At 41.8% G+C, this 13,380-nt stretch overlaps 1 protein-coding gene across 3 annotated transcripts in view; it reads right to left on the bottom strand.

Annotated features, from left to right (window-relative positions):
• Nucleotides 1-12,399, bottom strand: part of AGPAT5 (1-acylglycerol-3-phosphate O-acyltransferase 5) — a 57,644-nt gene extending 45,245 nt beyond the window's left edge. For 2 of the 3 annotated variants that reach the window (XM_029226591.1, XM_029226592.1), the window contains exon 1: nucleotides 12,088-12,399. In XM_029226591.1, coding sequence (XP_029082424.1) covers nucleotides 12,088-12,306 — 219 coding nt within the window. In that variant the 5' untranslated portion in view covers nucleotides 12,307-12,399. The remainder of the gene's footprint in view (nucleotides 1-12,087) is intronic. The other variant, XM_029226590.1, reaches the window with a different exon arrangement.
• Nucleotides 12,400-13,380: the final 981 nt, after the last annotated feature.

Genomic DNA, 13,380 nt, shown 5'->3' with positions numbered 1-13,380 from the left:
TATGAAACAAACTCTCCAGAAAATGGGCATAGAGGGAACCTACCTCAACATAATAAAGGCCATATATGACAAACCCACAGGAAGCATCATGCTCAATGGTGAAAAACTGAAAGCATTTCCACTAAGATCAGGAAAAAGACAAGGATGTCCACTCTCACCACTCTTATTCAACATAGTTTTGGAAGTCCTAACCACAGCAATCAGAGAAGAAAAAGAAATACAAATTGGAAAAGAAGAAGTAAAACTGTACTGTTTGCCTATGACATGATACTATATATGGAGAATCCTAAAGATACCACCAGAAAACTACTGGAACTAATCAATGAATTTGGTAAGGCTGCAGGATACAAAATTAATGCACAGAAATCTCTAGCATTCCTATACACCAACAACGAAAAATCAGAAGGAGAAATTAACACTCCCATTTACCACTGCAACAAAAAGAATAAAATACCTAGGAATAAACCTGCCTAAGGAGGCGAAAGACTTGTACTCAGAAAACTATAAAACACTGATGAAAGAAATCAAAGATGACATAAACAGATGGAAAAATTTATCATGCTCTTGGACTGGAAGAATCAATATCGTGAAAATGACTATACTACCCAAAGCAATATACAGGTTCAATGCAATCCCCATCAAACTATCAATGGCATTCTTCACAGAATTAGAACAAAAAATTTAACAATTCGTATGGAAACACAAAAGACCCCGAATAGCCAAAGCAATTTTGAGAAAGAAAAAGGGAGCTAGAGGAATCAGGTTCCCCAACTTCAAACTATACCAGAAAGCTACAGCAATCAAGACAGTACAGTACTAGCACAAAAACAGAAATACAGATCAGTGGTACAGGATAGAATGGCCAGAGATAAACCCACGCACATATGGGCACCTAATTTACGACAAAGGAGGCAAGAACATAGAGTGGAGAAAAGACAGCCTCTTCAATAAGTGGTGCTGGGAAAACTGGACAGCTACATGTCAAAGAATGAAATTAGAACACTACCTAACACCATACACAAACATAAACTCCAAATGGATTAAAGACTTAAATGTAAGACCAGACACTATAAAACTTTTAGAGGAAAACGCTCTGTGACATAAACCACAGCAAGATCTTCTTTGACCCACCTCCTAGAGTAGGAAATAAAAACAAAAATAAACAAATGGGACTTAATTAAACTTAAAAGCTCTTGTACAGCAAAGGAAACCATAAACAAGACAAAAAGACAACCTTCAGAATGGGAGAAAACATTTGCAAATGAAACAACAAAGGATTAATCTCCAAAATATACAAACAGCTCATGGAGCTCAATATCAAAAAAACAAACAATCCAGTTAAAAAAATGGGCGGAAGATCAACATCACTAATTATTAGAGAAATGCGAGTCAAAACTACAATGAGGTATCACCTCACATCAGTCAGAATGGCCATTGTCAAAAAATCTAGAAACAATAAATGATGGAAAGGGTGTGGAGAAAAGGGAACCCTCTTGCACTGTTGGTGGGAATGTAAACTGATACAGCCACTATGGAGAACAGTATGGAGGTTCCTTAAAAAACTAAAAATAGAACTACCATATGACCCAGCAATCCCACTACTGGGCATATACCCTGAGAAAACCGTAATTCAAAAAGAGTCATGTACCGCAATGTTCACTGCAGCACTATTTACAATAGCCCGGACATGGAACCAACCTAAGTGTCCATCATCAGATGAATGGATAAAGAAGATATGGCACATATATAAAATGGAATATTACTCAGCCAAAAAAAGAAATGAAATTGAGTTATTTGTAGTGAGGTGGATGGACCCGGACTCTGTCATACAGAGTGAAGTAAGTCAGAAAGAGAAAAACAAATACCCTATGCTAACACGTATATATGGAATCTAAAAAAAGATGGTACTGAAGTAAGTCAGAAAGAGAAAAACAAATACCCTATGCTAACACGTATATATGGAATCTAAAAAAAGATGGTACTGATGAACCTAGTTGCAGGGCAGGAATAAAGAGGTAGACATAGAGAATGGACTTGAGGACATGGGGTGAGAGGGCGAAGCTGGGGAGAAGTGAGAGTAGCATGGACATATATACACTACCGAATGTAAAATAGTTGGCTGGTGGGAAGCAGCAGCATAGCTCAGGGAGATCAGCTCGGTGCTTTGTGATGACCTACACGGGTGGGAAACGGAGAATGGGAGGGAGGCTCAAGAGGGAGGGGATATGGGGACATGTGTGTGCATATGGCTGATTCTCTTTGTTGTGCAACAGAAACCAACACAGTACTGTGAAGCAATTATACTCCAATAAAGATCTATTTTTTAAAACATTTAAATAATGGGCATGTCTCACAGGATTTACAGTGTCAATCATACAGAAAACATAGCGCTGCAAACTTTATCTCCTATAAAACCCAATATATCCCACTTTAAAATAAAACAAGCATGTTGAGGGTGAAAAGGAAACCACAAAAATAAGCACAGTCATCTAATGTCATGACAAACAATTCCCAACGGTGAATATAATCAGTACATGCATTGCCACCAGAACAACGTCTGGCCGCTATCTGGTCCAGCTCTCTGATTTCACGCTTTAGCAGGCTGAGGCACAGAACCACCAAGTTGCCTTGTTCAGTGACCCATGATCAGTTAATGGGCACCACCAGTTTAAGATGCCACACCTCCACTACTTGGGCTTAGTCCATATACTATATACCACGCTGGCCTTAAAATGCCACAGTTTTCCACTTTGTTTACAGACACAAACATGAACTGAAAAGCTTTGCAGGAAAGCCATCTCTGCAATCCCTGTAAAACTCACTAATTTTCCCCATCCCTAAATGGCTTCCAAACAATCGACATTTTCTATATTTAGCTTATCTCAGTAACAAAGTTAAACATGCCCAGTGTTTAAAAATAGATCTTCAGTGGTTATCTAGAGAAAGTAAGATAAGTAATGAATTCTGGTGGGCAAAACAGATGGGCGAAATGTGAAAGGAACAAAATCTCAATTCCTAGCCATTGAAGGGAAAATAATAAATACATAGTTCATACTTATTAAAGTTTATTTTTCAGTATGCATCTCGCTGAAATAAAAGCTATTTCCAATTAAGATGCAAAAGAAGATGGTAAGCCTCTGACATAACATAATTTAGGATCTCAAAGTAGATATTTGGATTGATTGCCTCTTAAGTTGTTTCTTTTTTATTTGTCATTATCACTTGTTTGGAATTCAACAGAAATAAAAAGTTACAAAGAAGAGCCCTTCATATTTAAAAATTTACAAGCTCTAAAAGCAAAGTAAATGAAATGATGAACTGCAAATATTATTGCAATAGACGCAAATTATTAAGTACTTCAAATAAATGTTAATTATCCAAAGAAAGGAATGCATGGTTACAATGTTTATGTACCACATATATGCAGTTTTTAAGGCCCTTGACTTAATTTATTTCCGAGGCTTCAATGAAAAAGCATTTCACTCTAACTTAAAATTATCAAACTTCTTCTGTTCATTGAAGTGAAAAGGTTATTTGCTTTTAAATTTACTAACATGGAGGGCAAGTAAAAGTTTTCATTTAAGAGTACAGATTCTCAAAATACTTAATAAGACAGTTACTACTGTCTTACTAACAAGTATATAATTAATAAGATAACTGCAGTGTTTTCCGAATTTAAAATTTAATAATAACTTACAAAATGCCCCTACAAATAAATTCTTAAACGACTCTCTGATTACCTAAAAGCCCCCTGCGCTCTCTTATTGTAGTCATTTTAGATCAGCTTTTCCGCTTGTTTACCTCCTCACGAAGCCCCCCTGCCTTCTAACCCAGACCTCAGAATTAATCTCTCCCCCTTTTGCATTACAACGAACCCGGTCACACTGTGCATCCTTATTTCCAACTCACATCACATCCCCCTCAAGGCCCACAGGCTCCTCAGGGGCAAGGACTGCATCCTTGTTCGACCCAGAGCCCAGCACTCAAATGCTTTTCAACAGATAGATGTTCACTGAATCAAGAAACTGCACGTTTATTTTTCACAAGTGGATAAGCTATACCTCATTTTCAACAGTAAAGAGGCGGGGAATAAACAAATACTTTAAATGCACCAGTGACGTTTTAAAGGCACCATTCTGTGAATCTTCTAGTACATGTATTTCAAATTACAACCACTTTCCGGCAGGTAATTTGTTCCTTCAAACAAGCCATGTGAAAAACACGGCTTTTTGGTTCTTCCTCATTCTCTAAGTAATTTTAAGTCATCATAATTGTTCAAGTTGGGGGTCCTCCATTTTTAAAACACTCATGTAAAGTCCCTCTAGAGAAAAATAACAATGTTCTCTCTTCATTTTATTAATTCAGTAAAAATGCTCTTTGAATGATTATCTTCATTGCGACTGACACACTAGTTACAATTCTGCTTTAGTCAAACAAGCTTGTTTATCTTGCACAAAGCGCCTTTCAGAAGACTTGGATTTAAATGTAGACACTCTCCTCTCACACGGCTCGCATCTTCACCTTGTTTTTAATTTGCTCCCATGATTTGATAAACTACTTGAAGACTCCCTCTTTTGTATCCTGAAAAGAGGTGGTAAAATGGAATCTGAAGTAATCACGTGTCTAATACAGTGGACTATCTAACCAACACCGCCTTGGGTACATAAGGTACAGTATTCTTCCTCTTCAAAAAAAGAAAAAAAAATTGAGATATTATTTATCTCAATAATATTCATTTCCTTTCCACATGCACATTGAAAATTTTTAAAAAAAACTTCTTTCACTGTCCTTAGATACAGATGATGCTGTAGAAGGGGATCAGAACACGCCGCCCCAAAACATGCCACTTTGACATGAGGATTATTTTGAGCTGAGGGCAACTGAGAAGCAGCACACACAGCTCTCTGCCCTCCCCTTTTCCACCTAAAGGAGGCCTAAACTTCACTTTGTAATGGTGACATCAAAAACACTCGTAAAGCTGTTTCCTTCCTAGAGGACCAGGAAAATCAGAGACAGCACCGAGATGAGTCAGCAAGCCTTACTTAACAGTCCTTATCTACCATACATTTCCTAGGGACCTTCCCACAACGTACCAGCCCTAGGAGCCCGAACCCACCTTTCCTGCACCTAGCTGTGCCTCCACAGGTTACTGCCTTGTGCTGACTCTAACCGCCTCTTTTAGTTTCCCCTTCTTTTCTGAGAGGGGCCAGTAAAAACCCTAGCGTGTAAAATATGAAACTACACGTAAAGTATCAACGCCCGTTAAATCTGTGTGCCTCTTCTCCTGCGGATCTGGCCTTGTCAGTTTGACCTGCGGGCCCATCTACAGGCAGCTCTATCTCCTCTATGCACAGCGCACCAGTCACTAAGGGCCCGGGCAGAAACCCTGGGTTTAAACTGAGCCTCGGACCTGAGCACTAGTCCATCCCCTCACCAACTACGTGAACTGCAGCAGAAGTCCCTAACCTCCCCATGCCTATTTTTCCTTACCTGTAGAGTGAATGTAATAATGGTAACTACTCACCACAGGTGTGGTGAGATAAACAAGACCATGTAAGCTACCTGCCACAACTCCTGGATCATAGGAACTGTCCCCCAAAATGTTAGCTGCTGCTCTTATTATTATTATTATCCAACAAAGTCAGATTGTTTACTCAAAATCGTGTTAAATGGTGAATGGATAGGAGAAACATCTATATAATTTCTCTTCCTTAAAAAAAGGTCTCTGATTACGTACAAATGCAGCCATAAAGAATTGCAGCATAAATAAGTTTGCAGATATAATTTACACTCTATGACGTTTACAATTATTTGAAATGATTTTTAAATGTATTTCTGTGCCAATGAAATATATCACTTCAAGATCAAGTACAAGACTTCTACCGTAATACACACAAAACTATGGTCTTTTTCTGCCCAATTTGAAACCTTTCCCTGAATAGGAAAAGTATGACGCCCCTCCGAAACAATGTTAAAATATAAACATAGTCATTTGTCTAATAATCAGTACACAAAAATAATTATTATGCAACATTTAAATGGAACCATACAAATCACAAACCTCCTTTCATACATTCGTCATATCTGTCTCTCTGTATTGTCCTCATTTACAGGGCGTGTTTTTCCTGAGCATCTATGATGTCACTGAGCTCAGCAGTTTCACATATTATCTCATTTAGTCTTCACAAAATAACATGACAATAAGTATTCCATTTAAGAATGAGAATGCTGAGCTGAAAAGCTGATTTATTCAAGCTGACAGAGAATAGCAAAGAACTAGGAATTACACCCAGGTTTCTCACCCAAGATCCAAAAAATCTTTTGACTACAACAAAATTATTATCTGCAAAAATTCCAAATAACAAATGTCAAATGAGGCTTCCCATAAATTAGAAGCTTATGCAATTCTTTCACTTTGAACATTAACCACAAGGAGATAAGAAACTTGAGAAAAACTGACATAAAATACTTTCCTACAGAAAAATACAAATTAAGAATGAGAGCAAAGCAACATGTAAGCACACGAAGAGCTGGCATTCAGTGCATCGCATCTAACGTGGAAGAATCATTTCCTTATATTCACATACCTCCCTTCAGTTAAGCAACCACTTGCATTCAGTTGTAGTACTCCTGTATTTCCTCAGCTCTTTGCTCATTTTGTCATTTTGTAACATCTCATTATACCTTCAGTTAAAAAAAAAAAAGGGTACTTCCCTGGTGGTGCAATGGTTAAGACTCAGCGCTCCCAATGCAGGGGGCCCGGGTTCGATCCCTGGCTAGGGAACTAGATCTCACATGCATGCCGCAACTAAGGAGCCCATGTGTCGCAACTAAGGAGCCCGTGAGCCACAACTAAAGGAGCCCACGAGCCGCAACTAAAGGAACCCACCTGCCGCAACTAAGACCTGGCACAACCAAATAAATAAATAAATAAATAAATATTTTTTTAAAAACTGACCTCTTTCTAACTGCTAAACTGTGCGCTGAGAGTAGAGACTAATTTATCAATGGAAATGCTAGTGCCTCACATGTGGTTAGCACTTAACATAACTCCCCTTTCCAGGTACCACCCGCCTCATTTCTTTCTGCTTCCAACTATCACTTACACTTACACACACATATAGCCCTCTAAATCCCCATGTAACACTTGCTTATTTGGGGTTTTCACTGCTAGACCATGCAAAGAAGCAGAGGAAACAAAGCTTACAGAATTGCTTACCTTTAAAAATTGCAAAAAGTACAGGTTTTTACTGACAAGTAAACAAAGCCTTCTCTGCATTGCTAGCTGTTCCAGAATCCCCTCTTTTATAAGGTCTCTGACCTTATTCTCAGTCTTACTTCTGTGGGTTTTCTCCCCCATCTATTAAGTAAAGAAAGCAAATTGACGCAGTCCACCTGTTGACCCTGTTAGATCAAAACTTGTCAACTAGAGGGCCATTCAAGAGCCCCCATGCCTTAAAAGTGAGATTCTCATCCACATTTCCACAGAAACACAGACCACTGTTCCCTGCAGAGTGCTCTGCCCTTTTGTTAAAAGGGAACAATCAAGGCAAGTCACTCTCCACTTTATTGCCACCTCCGTGGGGCTACAATCTTGTAAAGGGGATAACATATATATTAAAATAAGCTAATGCTATGTTAATATTACATATAAGTGATCCTGACATGGAGATGGGGTGAGATCATGACAGATGAGGAAAAGCTGCCCGAGTTGGAAGGAAGTGTACAGAGGAGTCCAAAAGCACATTCTTGAGAATGCACTGGTAATTTAGGGGAGGGACTGGTGAGGAAGCAGTAGTTGGGCTACGGTGAAATCAGTGAATGGGAAAGCTGGCCAGGGAAGAATTCAGACAGCCTTGAATGCCATGCTTAGGAGTCTTCATCTTCATTCAGTTATCAGCTGAGAACCTCTTTTCCCTTAACACACCATGCTACTCCTGCTTGAAGTAAAAACTCACAGAGGTTCATAACAATTGATATGGCTTCTTGAATAACCCAGCAGAGTCACATTCCCTTTGCAGCACAAAGCTAATAAACACAAAACCTCCACTTTCAGTATTATCCTCTACTGTAACTGTTTGCCAGTTACAGTAGAAGGCACTCCTAGAAGGCACACCTTGAGAGTGGGACTGTTCTCTCAACAAATATAACCACACCACCTAGCAAAGCATCTTTGGAAAATGGACCCTGAAGCTAGACTGCCTTGGACTAAATCCTGGCTTGACCATTACAAGTGTGAACTCCGGGTGCCTTAGTTCTCTAATCTGTAAAATGGGAAAAACAGCGCCTATCTGGTAAGGATGAGATGACTCACATAAGACAACAGTACGTGGCACACAGTCAGCGCTCACTAAATGCTAGGTGTGTTGCTAACACAATCCTCTCCTTTCCACTCCGTATCCAATTACAAAGCCCCATCAGCTATCTTAAAATACTTCTGGGATTTTTTCCATTCTCTCCGTGCCCACTCTTTCCACGACTCTGACCATAATCTCTCACCTAGATTACTACAATACTTCCCAAACTGGCCCTTTTCAGAGCTCAATGCATATGTTACTTGCTCAGGGACATTTCCCCAAACCCCCAACCTCTACCCACTAGGTTAACAAAGTCACAGAGTACTTATATTTTGTGTCCCACTAGAATGTGAGTTCCATGAGGGCAGGGACCTTGTCTATGTTTTTCTTCATTCCATCCCATATAGTCCAGCACAGGACCTGGAATTCAGGGCACCCTCCAATATCAGATGAATGAATAAAGAGCGGGTTCTGAGACGTTACTACTTAGTTTTGGATCGTCTAACTACTAATATTAACCTCTGTTTAAAAAACTATAATAAAATGAGAAAATATCAAAGGAAAAATTAACTTATAATTCCATTTAAGAAGAGCCCACTCTCAGTGTATTCAGTTCTACAAAATTAGACAAATTTACGAAAGAGGGAAAGTAAATTGTGTATAGAGAGTCATATTTTCTTTTGCTTTCCATAACAATGGCACAGAGGTGTCCCCATAGGTTATGGTATATTTAGTGTTACTATAAAACCCATCCAAGAAGTTAATTTAATGGAGAAGGAGTCTTCCCACAATTCATACATTTATATAAAAACTCTTGGCAGAAATCCAAAGTTACACACCAAACTGTTGCAGGCCTAGGAAAGGTGTGTGTAGGTAAGGGGAACTTTAACTTTCTCAGTATATTTTTGCAGTGTTTGAATATTTTATTGTACCTGTGACTCATAACAGAAAAATAAGGTATTTTAAAAAATCGTGCACAAATGCAAACTAAAATAACTGTCTTGCGCAGTCCAGGATTTATGTTTATAGAAAGTATAGAAACAAGGTTCTAATTACATTTCTCTAAGAGTTTCTTATAAGTCTATTCCCTGGCCAGACTTAAATTGTGTTAGACTGGAATCACATTTGATTGAGAAATGTTTAATTTCCTCTTAAAGGTTTGTGTCATTCTACTTAAGCAAACCCAGAAGCACATCCAGATCTCCCTGGCTCTGTTACTCCCAGTTAAACTGTAGGAAGGTCTTTAAAGGTCTTAACATGAATGATAAATAAGCAGAGGAAAAAAAAGTAAGGATACAAGCAACAATTTATATTCTCTCTAGAACTACTGATATTTGAGAAGAATCTGGGCAACATTTTAGCAGAAATGCAGAAAGAATCCAGACTTGAAAAAAAAAGGTGTTGGACTTGTGAGGTCCCTTCTCTGATTCTAAATAAACATGTTTCATTCAAATACAACAGTTTAGCTGCTTTTTCAACAAGATACAGAATACAAATTTAATTCATTAAGAGTTTAGGACTATTTTTGAGGATACAGTGCTACCAAAAGAAAGAACTAGTTATAAGTGGCCTCTAGACATGAAGGCCTTGAGGGTTTCTGAGGAAACTGAAACAATCTTTCAAGTAAATGTATAAATTATTAGAGAAGTTAAGGGTATTCTAACTGAACACATTATATATATAAAACGTTAAAATCTTAGACTTAAATTCTATGTTTTTCTTCCAGTGTTATTTGAACTAATTTATACTTGAAGCAGGTCAGCTGAAAAACTAAATTTATTTTATATCAAATTTTACTTTTGATTGTTATAATGTATCATGTTAGCATTTGGGAAAGTGGGGATTAGCAGACAGAGCCATTAGTGTAAAATATATTTTAAAGTACTGATTTCAGCAGGAAGAAAATGGTGACTAAAATATTTAGAGGGTGTTAATGACGAGGCATGTTGCATATGCCTAGAAATAAATATCACTAGATATTTTGGCCTGCAAACATCAATGATCAGTTTTTGGTGTATTCCAGTAGAAGGAGGGGGAAGAGCAACAAAAAACATTTTTTTAATAAAGAAACATGAATTCTGATATTTAGAAGATTATAACTGAATACTGGTTCTTCATGTATTTATAAAAGGATGCCTGATGGCCCTCAATTATAATTCAAAGTTTTATTTCACGCAGGTTCCTTGATGGAGTTTGTTAGGAATCCTAGAACTGAGTGTCCGTTATCACCATCAGATTAAACTGTTTAAAAACCGTGTGCTGAGAACTCAAACAAATTGGAGGTCTATACGGAACAAATATAAGGTAAGATACACAATTTGAGAAATACTGTGAAATTTTACAGTCATTTTTTTAAAATAAGAAACTCGCTAAACACAAATTACTTCAATGGTATATGTTACATTGCATGGGACATATTATATGCTTTTAACGAAAATTTTAAAACCCGCCATAGGTAGAATTACTTTTCTAAGAGGTAAATGACTGTCGTATATTCTGATCCTGTATCCTAGCCCAGGCCAGTTGTCATATGATGTGAAATTAAATACTTATCATGATAAAACCATACATTTAGACAAACGTGGTGAGGTAAGAACAGAGTGGGGAAATGACTGGTCTGAATTAGTGAAAATTTTAAATGTGGCCCATTGAAAAAGTCAATTATCAGGAAACCAGTATCTGGAAAAGCGATCTTTCTTTCTTTCCTAGGAAACACTTATAGATACTGATTTAAACACAGTCCCTGGCTTCTAGTTCCCTTCCCCCAAACCTCCAACTGGGGCAAATGCATACAGTCATCAGGAATCAACAGCAATGCAACTATAAATTCAAAATGGTAGCTGGTGGACAAAAGGGTGAAAGCAGCTGCTCTAGGGGGAAAAAAAAAAGACAAAAAGACAAAATAATGCCATCCCATTCACTCCAACCCGTCCCCACCAAGAAAAGAAGAGGACTAACTGAATATAAGGAAAACCAAGAATTAAGCTCTCTTTTTTTTTTTTTTTCAAATTGGGGAACAGAAGGAAAACACAACTGTTATTCCTGTGTAAGAGACTTCAAATAATTAAATGGAGTTAAAAGGGCCTTCTACTTTTGTTTGTTTTACAAATTTAATCTACAAATCCAATCTCTATAGAGAAAGAAAATAACAGAAAGTAAGCAGACAAAAGATTAGCCACACATGTAAGCCTAGTCTAAGTTGGCAAGAATTTTATCTCTGGTAAGGCTTCTACAGTAACAAATGGATTAATTTCCTTGCCCAGCTTTCACTTGTACTGCGGAGAATGCAAAACAAAGTTGTACTTCTCGCCCAAACAGTAACACCAATCTGTTTCAAGAAAAGGTCTCCGATTTTTAAAAGCGCACTGTTCAGTTCAACCATTACCATCTTCTTAGACCAAACGCCAGAAGCTGTCAACTGCTTGCCCTATTTAAACGTTCATCTGCACCTACTTCTCCCAGCATCAAGACAGGCAGTTGCAAGAGAGGGGGAGGGCGGGCGGTGGATCCCGCTTGGGGCCGCAGAGCAGCGTTACCGCAGCTACCTAGTAATCCTGGAGTACCCGCAAGGAAGCACCTGGCCAAACCCTAGGCGAGAACGTGAAACTGCCCCCACGGTGGGAGGACGGCGTAATGGCACGTGTTCCCGGGGCCGGATCTGCCCGCCACGGCGGAGCGAGGCTACATAGCTGGACGGACGCTGGGTGGGTGGCAGCTGGGGGATGCGCCTGCGACCCCCCAGAGCCCCAGACGCAGGGAGGGGCGGCAGGTGCGGCGGGCGGGGCCTCACCTGCACGCCGGTGTAGTTCTCGAAGAAGAAAAGCACCATGCTCTGATAGATGCAGTAGAGCCGGTCGTCCACCGCCTGGTAGAAGCGCGAGGGCAGGAAGGCGGAGAGCAGCCGCCAGGCCCCCCAGGCCAGCACGTAGGTGGGAGCCGTGCCCAGGAGCACGGCGGCCGGCAGCACGCAGCACATCGAGTACATGTGGAGCACCAGGGACAGCAGCATCTTCCCGGCTCCGCACGAGGAAGGCTCCGCCGGCTCTTCCCCGCCCCGCCGCCGCCGGCCGCCCGGCGGCCCTCAGTCGGCGGCCAATCACCGGGCTGGGCCGGGCCCCGCCGCCGCCCCCTCACCTCGCCGGGCCGCCGGCCGCCCCTGAGACGCCCAGCCCGCGCCGGATCCGGCCTCCGCCCCCAGCCGCATGGGCCGCGCCGCCGCTGGACGGTGGGCGGGCTGGCGAATGAGGGGCCCGGCGCGCTGCTCCCGGCCACGGGGCAAGGGGAAGCCGCGGCCCTCAGGGGGTCGAGAGCTCAGGATCACTCACACCCCATGACCCTCGCCCGTCACCCTATGCCCCTACCGGGGGCGGGGCTCCGCGCCAACAACACGACTCCTGATTGGCCGCCCGTTACCATAGTCCCCCTCCGCGGGTGGGGGGGGCTCAGCGGCAAGAACTCGTCTCCCGATTGGTCGAGTCGTGCTGACAGTCGACACGCAACTGCCGCCCGGACGCGTGGTCTGCCCGCTCTGGCTACTGCACATGCTCCAAAGCTTGCCCTCCCCCCGCCCCCTCCCCAAAGGGAAGCGGCGACTTCCGGGTGGAGCGGGTTGAAGGTGGGTGTCGGCCGAGGAGGGGCCCGGGCGGCCTTGTGCCCCTTGGTCCGGCTCTGGGCGCAGATTGGCTTGAGGGAACGCCCCACCTGCTGCTTGCACACCTGAGGGCCCCTGGACCCCGGGATGGACCCTTAAGCCGAGATGTCCCCTTCCGAGGGGCGCACCGGCGACCCGCGGTACCTCGCAGGTGCTGCAGACCTTGGCTTCGGGCGGCTAAGAGGACTCCTGCTGGCAACGGAGACTGGTCAGGCCTGCTGTGGGAAGGTCCGCAGTGACAGCAGTGCGATAAGCGCTGTCAAGGCGTCAGCCCTGGGTTATCGGGCCAGGCTCACCTTCCGCTCCACGGTGGCTCTCACCCCCTCCGCCTTCCTGGCTTCCTCCTCTTCTCCTAGCCGGGTGCACAGGACCCCCTCTCCTGCCCTTCACTCGCCCACCTGCATGTTTCTGAGTCAGGCCCCTGCCTTCCCA

The sequence above is a fragment of the Monodon monoceros genome, unplaced genomic scaffold (genome assembly GCF_005190385.1).
Source record: "Monodon monoceros isolate NGI ecotype Baffin Bay Population unplaced genomic scaffold, NGI_Narwhal_1 Super_Scaffold_17, whole genome shotgun sequence".
NCBI lineage: Eukaryota > Metazoa > Chordata > Mammalia > Artiodactyla > Monodontidae > Monodon > Monodon monoceros.
This window is presented reverse-complemented; position numbering and strand designations above follow the sequence as displayed.